This window comes from Anas platyrhynchos, chromosome 11, assembly GCF_047663525.1.
Source record: "Anas platyrhynchos isolate ZD024472 breed Pekin duck chromosome 11, IASCAAS_PekinDuck_T2T, whole genome shotgun sequence".
Classification (NCBI taxonomy): domain Eukaryota; kingdom Metazoa; phylum Chordata; class Aves; order Anseriformes; family Anatidae; genus Anas; species Anas platyrhynchos.
In genome coordinates this window covers 11526449-11542666 of record NC_092597.1, presented here as the reverse complement: position 1 = coordinate 11542666, position 16218 = coordinate 11526449, and the positions used below count along the sequence as shown (strand labels likewise).

Sequence of the window (16218 nt, the reverse complement as noted above, 5' to 3'; positions counted from 1 at the left end):
CCGGCGCTGAGGCGGCTGCGGGCGGCGCGGGCCCCGCTGAGGCGGCCGCTGCCCTTCCCGCACCTTGTTGCGAGCTCTGGATAAAAAACTCCACCCACGGAGCGCCGCGCGCTGGTTCCAATGGCTTTATAAGTTCTTTAGGTTACAAACGATTGCAACAACCCGATAATAGAGGGGAGCACTGCGGGTAACTCCAGGCTCCGCAGCGAGGAACGGCCCCGCAGGGGCGGCTGCCCCAGGAAGGTCTCCGTGGCACGGCCTTGATCTCCTCGTGAAAAGAACTCTAAACGAAGAGCATCTTTTCCAAGAAACAGTTCATATTCTCATACGGCCATGAAAAATGTTTAATGACTTAACATACATGTGCTTTTCCTATATCATTAATTTGGAAATACTACAAACGCCGTCATTTCAGACCAGAAAAACTACTGTGATTTGCAAGATCTGACATTGCCTAGAACAGTATTAAACAACGTATCCAATGTCCTGGCTTTAAATGAAACAATACAACGCAAGTCTGCAGTCTGCATTCTGCCAAAGTTAAGAAATACACAAAAAAAAAAGTGTGTGAACAACTCCTATTGAATGATCTTTAGTAACTTGATAGCCTGCCGTAGGGAGCTTACACTTTCAAATAAAATTAAAAAAAGGGGGAGAAAGAAGGGAGTGGCCCAAATATGCGCAATCCATAAAGAACAAATACAGTAAAGGCCCAAATTGCTCAGTCCGAGATACCTAAGAAGAGCGGAATGGTAAGGCTGTAACTTATACTTTACGTGTCAGTTGACATTATCCACTAACTTATCTAATAGCTAAAGTCTTCAGTACGGCTGTTATAGGGGGCACTCGTAGCTTGAGTCTGTGTGTTGGAAAACATAAAAAAGAGCTTGTTTTGTTGACATTGGTCCAGGTATACAACAGTCCTCAGTATTAACCATCTTCTTTTGGAGGAGTGTACCAGCCTACGGAGAACAGAGACACGTGTTAGGTACTGACACTGGGAGGTTAGGATGATCTTACCAGCCCGTTCTGGATTGGTGGGAGACGGAAGCCTTGACTGGCTCCCTTCCTTCCCTCCCAAAGGAGGCCAGCTCCGTGACACCCAGCACCCTAGGCCTTAGTCATCTCCAGCAGGACATAGAGCATGTGGCATATTCCAAGATCAGACACGGCATTTGTGCGTGAAAACTCAGTATTTTCATGGGTCCTCTCTTTGGTGGTGGTGTATTTGTTTTTTGTTTTGTAATAGCAGCTATCTTTAGTTGGACAAGTTGGGCATGAACAGAAGAAGCTGTTGAAGGAGAAACATTGCCATAACAAAAACAGGTGGAATACTGGTAAAAACAAACAAGCAAAACAAAACATGTCTTCCAGCCATTTAATGTCTAGGCATACACACGACTACACTGGGTTATTTATATACACATCTTATCTTGCACATGGAAGAGTTAGGTGTGCACAAGCCTTTGCACAGTTTATCCCACTTTTGCAAGTCTTGCTGCAGTAATGGGCTTAGGAATGTCAGCTGAGTTAACTCTGCCTCCTGCTAGGATTTGGCATGTTTAGCAGTTGAATCATACCACAAGTGTGCATAGCTCTTCCTGGCCACCTTCAGATCTCCAATCTTAATTCTCCCAGCCACTACGGTAACAATTCCTCATAGTGTTTGTATGGTGGGTACCAGGCCTATTTATGTTGTCCCAGAGAACTGGTAGCAGCTAGAAGTTAACACAGACAGCTTTGCAGCAGCAGTAAATCTGCTGTGAATGCTTTGTGAACAACAACTGTTGCAGCAAGCACTGTAGTCAACCCTAGCACGTGGCTAAAAATTAACAGCCATGCTGGCTTTTGTGGCAAACTAAAAAAGCAAAAGACTCTGTTAATGGCAAGATCAATAAATCACAAAAATGGAAAGCAGTTAAAATAATCGTCTCCTTTTCTACAGTACCGGAGGCATTACGTTCATTTCAGAGGTGGAAAACTAAGGTGCTCACTACACTCATACTGAAACATGCTCTTGTGTTCATGGCAACATGAATTCACAAAGAACACTGTGTCCACCTTGAGTCAAAGACGGTGACTGAGATGGGAACTGGGACTAAATCTCTCATCACAAGACCAGGTACCAACTCTGTTGACTGCTTTTATACAATGTAAGTCACTTACACCTTTCTAAAGCCTCAGGTCATTTGTTGCCTTCTCATCCTGCCACAGTGATTGCAATTATACCTTGAGTCCTTTAAATACTTGTTTTAAGCATCTGAGAGACCAATAACTGGCTTTAAATGGGAGGAGGGGAGCCCCTCTCTCATTTCAGTTGCAGTTTCCCAGACAGTGCACTTCCCTTGGACTTTCTGTATTTTTTAAGAGACAGACAGACTTGACAGTTAGTCAAGTTACCTGAACAAGAAAGACAACAACACTTGAAGATTAGTAACAGAAACACTACTTCCAGTCTTTCCAAGCCAACATTAAGACATTCCAGCACTCCAAGTTTTATCACTGCCAAATATCAAACCCCAGGATACCGTGCAGATGAGAACGAAAATACAAGATATACTTACCATTTTTCTCATGTATTTGTACTAGTGACTTATAGGACTGCTGTGCTCTTGCTAGATTATATTGATTCTGAAAGGAAAAAAAAAATAAAACAGCATGAGAGAACCTGCATCTAAACATGCAAGACCTCAAAGAGTGTAGAAAGAAACTCTATGGTGGACTTCCAAATCAAAACGATGTATGATGTTCCTGGCTTTCAAGTACAAGATTTTCAGAACAAATACCCTTAATTCCTCATTTTGCCTTGATCATGACGACATGGACTGGCATAGCCCTGCTGCTGGACAGGCCCCTCTATCAGAGGGCTCAGAACCACGTGCTAGCTGCCCCAAGCAGCAGCACTTCAGGCACACCCTTCCTTCCCCCCAGATTCTGCCTTATTCATCTAACAAGTTACAAGGCTAGACAGAACTGTGATCATAAAAAGCTTCTGTGAATTCCTTCTGAATCTTCCTCATTTCTAATTCTGAGTCCTCCTTCTCCCCCATCACGTCTCCCTACTTACACACCCTGCCCATCCAACAGTTTTGTCCTCTTCAAACCTTCATCTTGCCTTAAACTCAGCATTAACAACCAATAAAATACTCACACATGCACCGTATGTTGAGGTAAATGAAAATGCAAGTATAATCATTAATTCTGTCACTAAGCATCTTCTGTGCAAGTCAGTCAAGGAACAGAAGCAGCCTACCAATAATTTGTGTAACTGATGGACATGGTACATTTACCTTATTGGCTCCAAACTGTACTCTGGCTTTTCCTTTGACTAAAGTGGCATTGATCTGCATGATGACTGATTCTATTGAATAGGCACTGCTCCAGCCCTGGAGGAGAAAGAAAACATTTCTATGTAATACATACTTCTTGGGCTCGTCTCCCAAACCTGTTTTGGAATGTGTGTTTTGTTGTGGTATCTTTTTATTTTTTTTTCTTCTTGTGTGTGCAGTGGTGTGTTTTTTTTTTTTTTTAACTGCACTCCAGTAAGACGCCTTTTAGTTTTTAACTACTCATTTTCTATTACCAACTGTGATTGCCCAGATAGAAATGGCAAGTGATATATAGTGTTAGTACCAAGAACTTGTAGGAAAAATTAATAGGCTGAATCACACATTTCCAGAGTGCAGCAAGACAGAAACAAGAACAGGTATGTATGTTACAGCACTTACACATTGTCAGCAACTTCACAACAGAACTTAGACTTTTTGTTGTAAGCACAGAAGACCACTATCTAACAATGCCAGTAAGTGAGCTAAGGTGATTTTACTCTCAAAATTGCAGTTTCTCTCTGGCATTATTTTACCTTTCAGGGTCCACAGAAGCTTCTGCCAGAGCCTGCAACTAGTTACTCTCTCATTTACACTTTAGAGAGAAAAGTGATCACTGTGTCTACACAAGAATCTTCTACATTCCTCACTTCTCCAAAACTGACTTTGTGCAGTAGCAGAGGCTTCTGGAAAAGGAAAGAACACATCTTGCTTCTCAGAACTCACTCTTTACACTTGCTTCCTCCAAGAAATTCTGAGAGCTCAAAACTGATGTGCTCTCACTTCTGGCTCCTTTCTCCGACCTCCTGTAACCTACTCAAGGTGGAAATGAAGATCTTGCACAAAAGGAGCAAGACTAGTATTGTGAGACTGAAGGTTCTTCCACCATGTTCCCTTTGGAGCACAGATATTTATTTGTTTTTACACACAGGGACTCAAACTCAGGGGAAATGCCTATTTTTATTTCAAGAATGTTTACTTCATCTGGACAAAAGCTACTACCACCAAGTGCCTTTTTACTGAAAAAAAATGCACCTTTACTCATGGTACTTCAGCAACGAGAGGAAGAGTTTGCATTCACCTGTTTAGTAAGAAGTTCCATGCATAACGCACCTCCACCTAGGACATACCTAGAAATAAATGTGAAAACAAAATTATATTTTACATCAACAGTTAGTAAAATATGCAACAGTTCAAAGTACTTCAAGCTCTTTCAGGCTAGTTAATGTTTTTGTTCACACAAGCTGGAACGCCTTTTGGCCAGTAATACATTGTAACTAGCTAGCCATATCATACTGCTGTAGAGGAGATTAATTGGCACCGTAAGACAAAAGAAACTGCTTTCCTTTGCTACATACGCTTAGTTGAAATCAGTGATGCAGCAGGTATGTAAAAATGCTTACACAACTGTCCCCAGACCATGGAAAGGAATGCTGCTTTTTGCTGCTACACCATGGCTATGCTGACGCGGTTACTGGCCATCACAAAACCTGGACTGAGAACAGAGAATTTGCCACTCCAAAAGTGTAGCCTCCCCTGTGATCAGTGCATTTAAACAATGACGATCTATACATCTTTCATAGGGAAATGAAAAGACAGGCAGCATTTTAAACTAGACTCAGCACCAGCTGTCAGACTACATTTTCAAACAGAGCCATAACTTCCTGACAGCAGAAGATGCACAAAAGCCTTGGAAGGTGAATTTCATCTTCTCTCCATTGATATATATAAGCCTCTGTGCTCCACGCAATGTTTCAACCAAGTTTTAGATAACTTCACATAGTTTTCAGAGCACAGTGTTGATTAGATTTAATGCTTTCTGATTAGCATCAGAGGAACTTTTAGACAAAAAAATTATAGCAGTGTTACCAGAAGAGAAAAAAAAAAACAACAACAACACACAGTTAATACTGTGCAGCAAGTTTGAAGCAACAGGATCCTTCAGCAAGAACTCTAAACACATTTCTATTTGGAACAACAGAAGTAACAGTGATGTTAACAGCCCACAAAGAAACCAGTTCTTAAACATTATGGCAGACAGCGCCTTTCCAAACTGGATACAAAATGAGCAATCCTATTCAAACAAATGAATCGTACCCAGCTGGAAAGAGCACCTAGCTGTTTGTCTGCTATCATTTCTAACCCTTGAGAAGCACATCTCTGTATCACACTTTGAGCCTTTCACCAAACTCAAGGACTAGAGCAGCTCATTGCTGGATATTTAGGGAAAATATCTTCAGGTCTCCTTGGTAATCTCAAAAAGTTCCCTGCAACACTTTTACCACAGAGACTACAGATACGACAGATTTCCGTAAAGCGACTCCAACCTACCCTCCTGTGAGCACAGGAGATACCACTCGCACAAAGGGAGGATCAAAAGGGAAATTATCCTGAAAAGCATGAAGAAAAAAAAAACAAGTTACGAACTATATCATGACACTGTTTTCCTAATCAGGAGATACTTCAGGAGCCTTATTTGGCAAATAAGATTTAGAACATTAACATTTTTCAGTTCTGTAATAATCACTTTTCCACAGAACTGGTTCAAAAGCAATTTTTGGGAAGCTTTAGTTCCACACTTACAGTTGAACTTTTAAAAAAATAAATAACCATTGTACCTCCATCTTTACCCATTTTAAATACGTCAATGTATTTTAAGTCATCTTCTACATTTTGCTACAATTCCTCCCCCCAACATTTCTTCCCATAGACACATACCTTAAAAGAGAAGTTGAGTAAGATGTATTCTACACCTTCTTTTTCTTTTAAGACCTGAAGATCACTATGCAGTGGGCTGTCAGGATCAACCCTATAAAAGAAGCAGGGGGAGATCCTGGATGAAGTCAGTATTTTCACTACCTGTAAGTAACAACCACTCTCTGTAAGAGCTCCTCTATATATGCGTAGATTACAACTTGTAATTTGAAGTTAATTGTAGAAAATACTTGCTCCCCTTACAAAGTAAACACTCTGCCACGAGATCACGCTGGAAGCTTACTGCAATGCGATACATTCCCACCACTATCCAATGTTATCTGAACATTGGCAACTAAGAAAAAAAGCTGTTAGTTCTAGAGCAGTAACTTTAATAATCTTCAACTCACTGGAAATGTATGGCCCAAGAGAAAAAACATTTAAGGAAAAGGCTATAGCGATCTAGTTTTCAGTAGACTTAGTGAATCCTCCATGAAGTATGTGATCAGAGGTCTGGATCAGATGTTAAATGTAATCTGCATCCACAGAAGTACTGAAGCTGGCACTTTCTGCTCTCAGCAGAATTTCAACAATTGTTTGTTAAAAAACGCTGGTGGCAAGCACCCTGAACATTAATTCAGACACTACGGGGTTAATCCAACCCAGGCACTGACACCCCATACAGTTTTAAGGGACTAGTCAAAAATGCCTGTAACAAGCCAAAAGATTAGTTAAAGGGACCATGGGAGTCCCATCCTCTACTATAGGTGAAGCTTACAAACCATTGCAGAGTTACTTGAGCAGTTTAGTTTGTCCTCAAGCTGAAAAGCTGTGTCAGAAAAAAAATCTCTCCGTGCTTAGAAACCTAACACTTCCAGCCACAGCCAGCAGCAGGCCAGTTAAGAATTACTTGTTCCAGTGACAAGAATGTTCTGTAGGCTAAAGGGCTATTTTCTCTCTGATATTTACCCCTCAACTAGACTGTAGGTAGATCATTTGTTTACGGACACTTTTTGCTGGGATGAAGAAATGTAATTCTTCATATTGTTACAGGGTTAGGTTTACAAACAATGCCTTGGGTTGGAAAGGATCTTAAGGATCACCTAGTTTCAGACCCCTGCAATAAGCAGGGACACCCCTCACCAGACCAGGTGAGAGCCCTATGTGCCTGCTCAACTGCAGAAATAACAAACTGAATCAGTTTTGTTCCTTCGTATGTCTTATAAGAAACTACAACTTGCATTTTCTTTAAAAAAAAAAAAAAAAAAAAAAAAGCTCCAGACAAAGAACTTAACCACTTGAAGTTTCATATTTTAGAGTAATTTTAGGACAGTAATAAGTGTTATGGTGATACACACAGAGCTGACTGTGCAAAGTGTTTTTGTGTTCTTTTTTTGGTAGTTGTTTTTTCTTACCAGCTCAATTATCAGCTTCCATCTCTGAATGCATTTTGGTATAGCAGAACTGCAGCTGCACACTATTTTTTAGTCTTTGGCTAGAGATTCTCATTCATCAAAACTAGAATTTCCAAAGCAATATTAAAATGGATTCTTCAGAACATGAAAAAAGTTCAAGAACTTACTTTAGAAGCTTAACATGCCATTCATACAAGCTGTCATTTACCAGTTCCACTGAATATATCCCTGTGGAAACATTAGATAGGATTAGCTATGCACTAACATTTTAGAAAGGCAACATTTAGCATAAACTACTCCTTGCTTTTAAGTGCAAATACTATCGGTAGATGTAAGCAATGGGTGAGATACTGAGGCACATCCTTTCTCCAACAGCAGAAGCACTTCTGAGCAACTACAAGGGAAAAAAGTTCTGTCACTTACATATCAAAAAAATGACATGTGTATCAGAACGCTTTTCTGGCTTCTAGACCCTCTTCCCCCAGCCCAGTTCCCCTTCCAATTTTACATAGCTGTAACTACAGCTTGCTTAGTACTTGGTATAAATGTTGCACCCAGCAAACGACCCACTTCTGAAACACTTAACACACAGACCAAGCCCAGTTTCTCTCCACTACTGGCAGACCAGGACAGGACACAAACAGTGTATGGAGTGAGAGCCCAAGAGGACAGAACTGCATTGGATGAAACACTTCCAACAGATGACCAGACAAGCCAGAAAACTTCAAAGATGCATCAACAGAACAGCTGCCCAACTGTTACCCACAATTTGTGTGCTAGTCCTTCAACTCTACCAGTTACCAGGAGCCCTGTGTTTCACTAGCTGCTTCTCTGATGGAACTTCTGCTGGTCCTACAGAGCTGCGTTGTGCTTAAACCTGAAGTTGTAAAACAGTTCTTCAGAGATGCACGTCGCTCAGGACTGACAAGAATGCAGCCTTAACACACAAGTAAGGTACTTAATCAACCTTCCAAGCACCCAAATGTTGACCTGAGCAGTATTTATATGTCCTCCTGAACAGCAGCAGGGGGTTGCTCACTGTTTTGATATGGACGCTTTTTAACAGCACTATCCGTAGCTGGTTTCTGTTGTTGCTGTTTTGTTTTTAAATAGTCAAGAGATGTTATTTGGAACCATCTCAGATGTTTTTTTCTTAATTGAGGAAAAAAATACAGGAAGAAGAGTTACTCTCAAGAAGTATTTCTGCTAACCATTTCCATACTGGTTCCTGATAGATCCTCGAACTGGGGAAGGCAATCAGTGTGGGTTCTCCTCTTAACACAAGGGTTCTGGTGGCGATAGTGGTGGTTTGTTTTTTTCCTCTAAGAGGCTATCCATAGAGGAGATAATTTTTTTTTTTTTTAAAAAAAAAAAAAGGAACACAACAGAACCACAAAGCAAGCCAGAGATTAGGAGATAAAAAGGTAGTATGGAAAACAACCCCTTGGGAACAGACAGCATTTCTTGCTTCCAGCAACCTGACTGTAACTAAAAATAAACCACATACAGTATTTGGATAAAAGTAATGATATGAACAACAGAGCCACTAAAGACACAAATAGATGTTATTTCACTTAAATATAAACAAATTATTCTTCATCCCTCCCCATCCTCCAAAAATAAGTTAAGATCTTTAAGAATTTTTTATATGAACTAACCAAATTTCCCATTTTGTATCTGGAAACAAAAGATAATTCTTACTTTGGAGAACTTGCAATTCCCGTTATCCAAAAGATTAATGAAATTCTGTTTAACTTGCAGCAGAATCATTTAATTTGCTGGAATATTTTTTGCTTGCGTTAATTTATGTGAGGTTTATGAGAGAAGGGTTCTCGGTTTTTAAGGGTAGTTCAACTACATTTTACAGGTAGGTCAGCAACTCTCCCGTTGCCAGCAAGCCTCTAGCTATATTTTGCTTTTGCTTGAGCTCCAACAGCACTATTTAAATCACTGAAGAAACTTTGGTTTTAAAATGGATACTATCTTGAACACACACCCTTAGCTGAAGATCACAGAATCACCTAGGTTGGAAGAGGCCTCCAAGATCACCTAGTCCAACCTCTGACCTAACACTAACAAGTCCTCCACTAAACCGTATCCCTAAGCTCTACATCTAAACGTCTTTTAAAGACCTCCAGGGATGGTGACTCCACCACTTCCCTGGGCAGCCTGTTCCAATGCTTCACAACCCTTTCAGTAAAGAAGTTCTTCCCAATATCCAACCTAAACCTCCCCTTGTGCAACTTGAGCCCATTCCTCTCCCACCCCCCAAAAAAAGAAGCACTGACACAACCCCTGAGAATCCGCAAGAGCTATTTATTGCCGGGACATCTTGCAGGCAAACCTGTGGGATGTCTGTGGTGTTTGGTGGCTCCAAGCTAACGCTTGTGATGGAGCCTGAGCAACGAGTAGGGGGCTCGCCGGGCACTCCTGTGATGCTGCTGGTGCTCTCGGATGGCAGAGCACAAAGACGTGCCGCAGTAGCCCCAGGTCTCTTCTGGCCGAGGTGGACCCACTTCCATCCCTTCTTCCACATCTGGTGGATCCAGCTCCATGGGCTCGGTGGTGTTGGGCAGAAGGCTAAGCCAGTCCTTGCCCGGGACTGCCCAGACAGGATGCCTTCCGTCCGGAATGTTCTCAGGCCCCCGATGGAGCAGCCCACGTGTGGCCAAAGGTGGCTGTGTTGGGAGCGGCCTGGAAGATGCCCTCGCGTGGACAAGGAGGAGGTTGGGGGGGGCTGAGGGCCCCTTTTCTGGGGCTGGCTCCCCTGGGCCATTTGGCTTGACAGAGAGAAAGGCTGCCCCTCGGCCATAGGGACTGCCCTGCACCTCCCATCCTGTGCCCTGGGTTTATTTTTAACACTGTTTTTTAGACAATTTCATTCTATTCTCATGCTACTTTTTAGAATAGTTTAACAGAGCAGAAGATTTTAAAGAACTACTACTAAATGTATTGCTTACTTTAGAAGTCCCAGTGCTGTCCTACTGTCAATGACAGAATGGTTTGGGCTGGAAGGGACCTTAAAGATCATCTAATTCCACGTCATGGGCAGGGACACCTCCCACCAGCCCAGGCTGCCCCAAGCCTCATCCAGACTGGCCTTGGGCACTGCCAGGGATAGATAGGGCAGCCACAGCTTCTCTGGGCAGCCTGAGCCAGGGCCTCATCATTGTCATTATGAAGAATTTCTTCCTAGTATCTAACCTAAATCTACCCTTCTTTAGTTTAAAACCATTACTCCTTGTCTTATCACCACATTCCCTGACAATCCCAAAAGTACGTAACCTCAGAGAGGCTAAATAAAATGATCCCTATGCAACCTTTAATTTTCTGGCTTATATTACAAAAAATGAAACCAGCCTTAAATTACCTTGCAACAGTTACCACAACCTTAATGTATCACAGTGATTCCCTTTGTGTGCTCATAGCAAGAACTTCAAACTACAGGAAAAATGACCTGGGAAGAAAGCACTCAGATCAAAACCCCGGTGGTGAGGGGGAGAATTCGTTATCTATCATGCCCCTGCTCACATGGTGACAGCTGTCTGACAGCAAAACACAGAACCAGGCTATAATAACAGGAGTTGTTTGCAAAGGAGAGGAACTGATACTTAATTCACTGAAGCCCTAAGACTAAATGAACCAGAAGGAATGAATCCAGGTGTCTCATAACAAGTAGCAACGTTTACTGACAATTTAATAAGCAGATCAGTAGGATAGTGAAATTTTAGAGATATCCAGTTTAACCAGGGAAACTACTCTGATCAGACATTTTTTTATACAGGGAGATTTGAAGAAATGGAATTACAGAAGTCCAGGTAAACAAGACAGATCCTTGACTAGGATAGACTGAGATTACAAAATAGTCTTACTTTGTTCTGTGAGACTGCTAGGAAATGGCATGGGATTATATTGTGTTACAGGAAAGAGTATGTCATTTAGCTCCTTAAAAATGCATAATTTTTGCCACAGAGGGCACTAATACTTCTTCCCATAAAGAACATCAAATTCCTATAGCTTAGAATAAAAAACCGAAACAGAATAAAATAGTTTAGGAAGTGATTCAAAACACCACTCAAAGTGTTTGGAGGACCCCCCACTGGCATTTTTATCAAGAAAGCTATGGTAGTTCCTTGGACTTGGGAATTCTTTCACTTGACTTCTTTAACACTTTTCAGGACTCCACACAGGGTGTCCAATTGCAGTCTGTTTAGATATTCCTGAGTCATAAGCTAATAATAAGTTACCATAATCATCTTTCAGTATCTCATCTTGCTCATCTGTAAAGAAAGCTGTTCGTTTCCTCGTCATTTAGAGTGTGCTTTCTAACACGAGTGGTTTAGTCTTCTGTAACTACTTAAGACTTGCAATTGATCTGAAGTCCAGAAATGGCATTATTTAAGCAACATGAATCCTCACCTTGAAACACCTGTTACAGAGGCTCCTGGCTGTCCCTTTGGCAGTATCTATGTCATTATGCACTGTACAGTTTTTCATCAAACAGATTTTTATACTCAATCCTTGTTCTGTCCATATAAGCAAACCATGATCACATACAGGCAGTAAAGCATCCCCCAAGACTTACTGCAGAACTATTTATAGGCTCTTCCTTAACCCTATTCATCCATTCTCTATCACATAGATGATGATTAGGATATACTGGCAAGGACTCAGTTGAGATAAAACCTGAGAGTATGAGGCTACATTAGATCAACAGTAAATTATAATCAAATTTATACTTCAAACATTTTATCACTGTCCACAGTATTTAAAGCACATAAAACTACCCGAAAGGTAAACGTACCAAATAAAAACAGAAGCCTATTGCTTCTTTAACTGTCTTTCTACACAGAAATTAAAATCCCATAGCCACCGAACAAGAGTTAAACCCACTAGAAACAAACTAGGGGAGTAATTCAGACAAGTACAAGATAGAGGATTAAAGTTTAGACTGACTTTCTAATCCGGCACTCCTCCTGTTCACATCCTGGCCTGCACCAGCAGGTTCTCATTCCTGGCTGCAGTGATGGAGTTGGCTATTGGGCTGACCTACAGGAATACAACTTGCCTGAAATGTATGTAACTTCTACTTCTTGCACAATTATTCTCATATAATTCAACATGCTGTTTCCTTTGCTGGGCTAGTTTAGACATAGCCCTTATATGGAGCAGCCAAGAGAACAGCCAACCACCTACCTACAGAAAGCTAGTCAATGCTTGTTAACCAAACAAATTTAAAAGACAAAATTCTTTTCTCTTGTCATTTGTATCCTTATTCTGAGGAATACATGGAGCTCAGGATCAGATTAGCATCACGACAAAATAATGCAACTAACAGGAGGGTAATCAAGGTTAAATCTTGCGTAATAGCAAAACCTTCTGCTGTTAAACACAAATTCCTCCACAGCAAGCATATTCTTTGTTAGAGTGCCACCCACCAGGACATGCTCACAGCTTTTGCCCTGTACCTGGAGAAATAAATTTCAGGCAGTTCTGAAAACTCAAGAACTCCCACAGTAGTCATCAGGAGCTGTACTTTGTAGTCATCCACCCCAAGAGCATTCCCATAGTTATATCAATCCTGTTAATTTTGGTATGAAGGTTTACATAACAAAAAGGAAGAACATTTCAGAAGATATGCATCCTGACTTCCTTTCTCTTCATAAATACACTGTTATATATAGTTAGCTTATATATAACTTATCTATGCATTTTCACATCTATAAATATATACACGTATACACACAAGTACAAAACACAGGATTACAGGAAGTATTTCCATGAGAATTCTTTTAAAATGCATTTTAAGAAGGGAAATCTGAAGCATGTTACCTGTTTTATAACTCTGTGATCTATATATATCCCTGAGTTCTTTCATAAGTCGATCTGAAGCCTGAACTGACCCAGAGACTGCACCCTGAAACAAACAAGAAAGACTCCAAATAAGCAAAAAGTAATACTGATAAACAGCTTTATTTTCATTACAAAGTTACGTTATCTTGAGTGTATTAAGATTATTTTAATTTCTGTATTAGCATTAGATTTTCAAGAAGTTACATATTCTAGTGAGCAAAGAAACACGATGCTCTCTCAATAGCAGCTCCTTAATATATATATCACTACATGGTATAGGTGGTACCATACAAACTTTTAAGCAGGCTACAATGACAGTTATATTTTTCCATAAAGGAATTCAATCTCTTTGGCATTTTGACTTTGAGCACAAAAGGAAAAAAAAGCTAAGATTATTGCTAAGTATAAGCTTCTGCACATAAGGTTTTACTGTTTTCTCAGAAGTGTGCTTTTATGTGGCTAGGGAACAAGACATAGGAGCTGTGTCTGTACCCACTACAGAACACCAGCTTCTGGAAGAGGCAAGACCAACCTATATATTCAGAAAATGCCAAACAAAACCAACACTTACTTGCAATAGAGAGAAAAGCAATCAACACCTATATAGAGCAAGACTAGGTAAGCAAGCTTTAAATACCTAATATTTTGTCACGATTTGTCACAGTTCTTGCAGTTTACACAACAAGAGCGGAAATCTCTTCAGTTCTTTTAGAGCTCAGTACTGGATTGCTAAGCAAATCTGAGATGCTAAGAACTAAACATACAATTTCTGACCCTAGTATTTCAACCTGCGTAGCAATGTGCCAAAGGCAAAAACCACCTTCAAGTGACAGGCATACAAAATATGACAGGCTCTAAAAAACACCAGTAATTCACCAATTAACGAACACACCAGTTATCAAGTAACTGATGTCTACTAATACGGCCAATTGCTGGATTGCATACATTCTGCACAGGTAACCAATACTGACAGTTCTGTGACCAGAGTATTAACCATCTTGTCTCAGTTCTACAAGCTTTGGAGGTCACTACTCTTTCGTCTTATACACTTACTGTGTTTATTTAGAATAAACACAATGGTCAAAAGTACGGAGGTTACTCTCTGCAACTCCATTTTAAAGCTAGTCGGAAAATTTTTTAAACTAAACCTTAGATGTTACCTAATGACTCTCCTTATATATTCCACTTGGAATACCAATTAACATTTTAGACTTCTGGATAATGCCAGGACAAAAAATTAGCATTACAAGACTTAAAACATGGAAGATGCATGAGGATTCCAGATAAGGTAAAGGAGCTATAAACCCTAACCCTTGAAAACTTAAAAATCACTTGTTTTTCTTAGCTTTCACCGGAAGTAGGTTTTTCAAAACAAAATTATTTCCTGAGATTGATGCAGTTCTCTGCTGCTGCTTGGATCTCAGTCACTTCCACTGAAATGCAAGCTAATACATATGGCTCATCAGCATAGTTTCACGTAAAAAAAAAAAAAAAAAAAAAAAAGAAAAAAGTAGAACAAAGTTAAGTTCAGCCTCTCAACATGAAGTCCTGAGTGATTAGTTTAAGTCTATTTTTCTGCTCCAAAAATTCAAAGAGATTGGTTCCCTCAGTTTCCTTACAGATGTTATAAACATTTACAGACTGATCTTATTTGGACAGAAGTGTCACAGAGGTATTCCTCCACTAGGCAGGAATCTGAAACAGACAGGACCACTGCCTTATACCTGAAATGCCATCCCTGTTTGCCTGGAATCAAAAGTATACTATATATTCCACAACTGTAGGATCAAATTATTTCTTAATAAGGATTAAAGACCAATAATTGTTACATGATACAATAGCCAGTTACTTGAAACTAAAGCCTCCACATGCTCCTTTGTCTTCTCTATTCAGCAGCATCATCTAATATGCTTAGCTTCACATTATAACCTGCAGACTACTCTTTTAGGCTATTTATTTTCATGTTATACTGAATGTTATACAGATAGCTGAAATTTCACTCATTTTCTTAATGGATAGATATGAAGAATGAGCTTTGTAATTGAATATGCAAATAATAACCAACTCCTTTCAACTGTTTAAATAAAGCCCACGTAAAGACAGGGCTCAAGAGAAGTGATTTCTCCGTTTACTGAAGCACCTGCCTGAACACCTAAGCAAGCCTCAGTAGACTTCGTCTGGAAGAGTTTCTCCACCCAGGAGTTTCCTGTTGGGCTGCCCACACCTTATAGAGCAATATAAAAGTTCGACTTGACCCTCTGATGAATCCACACACTGCAGATCAGTAATATGTGATCAAGTAAGAGTCTAGGAAGCTTAACCAAAAAAAAATTAGCATAGGAGCATAATTTACCTGCTCTGAACTACTCTGGGAGGACACTAAAGACTGAGCCTAGGGAGATTAACTGTTATACCTGATGGCAGCATTAAAGCTAAATGCCGCTGCTGTGAAACAAAGCCCTCATTACAGTGACAATTTTGATGGATTTTTTATAACTGATATTAAACTGCTGTTTAGAAGAGAACTCCTTGCATCACACCATTGCAAGTTACAGTAGAGAAGTAAATTAAGCTTCAGCCGTAATGATGCTAAAATTAAAAACATTACCTTTCAATAACTCCCTATGCGCAAGTTACAAAGACTGAATTCAGACAGAAGTAAGTATCCTTCTGGAAAAGTGACTTCACTTTTCAAAGGAGAGGAAACTCCCATTTCTCCAGTCATGAGAGCAAGATTTACAGTTGCTTTAGAAATAACTGGTCAGTCACAGGATGTGGCAGGTATCTGTTTATGTGGAACTGGTACCAAGAGACAAGAGCAGAAAAGCACGGCCATTTGATCTGTAAACTGAAAGATTCAAAGAACTACTGGATAAGCTCCCGAGTGACTTTTTTTTCCTGTAAAGTAAAAGAACAGGCTCAGAAAGTCT

At 40.3% G+C, this 16218-nt stretch overlaps 1 protein-coding gene across 2 annotated transcripts in view; it reads right to left on the bottom strand.

Annotated features, from left to right (window-relative positions):
- Window positions 1–326: 326 nt before the first annotated feature.
- UBE2Q2 (ubiquitin conjugating enzyme E2 Q2) overlaps window positions 327–16218 on the bottom strand; it is a 41078-nt gene continuing 25186 nt past the window's right edge. For both annotated transcript variants that reach the window (XM_027466619.3, XM_027466620.3), the window contains 8 exons: window positions 13268–13352; window positions 7603–7663; window positions 6045–6135; window positions 5658–5716; window positions 4408–4456; window positions 3291–3386; window positions 2565–2631; window positions 327–962 (listed from right to left, as the gene is read on the bottom strand). In XM_027466619.3, the coding sequence (XP_027322420.1) occupies window positions 931–962; window positions 2565–2631; window positions 3291–3386; window positions 4408–4456; window positions 5658–5716; window positions 6045–6135; window positions 7603–7663; window positions 13268–13352 (540 nt within the window). In that variant the 3' untranslated portion in view covers window positions 327–930. The remainder of the gene's footprint in view (window positions 963–2564; window positions 2632–3290; window positions 3387–4407; window positions 4457–5657; window positions 5717–6044; window positions 6136–7602; window positions 7664–13267; window positions 13353–16218) is intronic.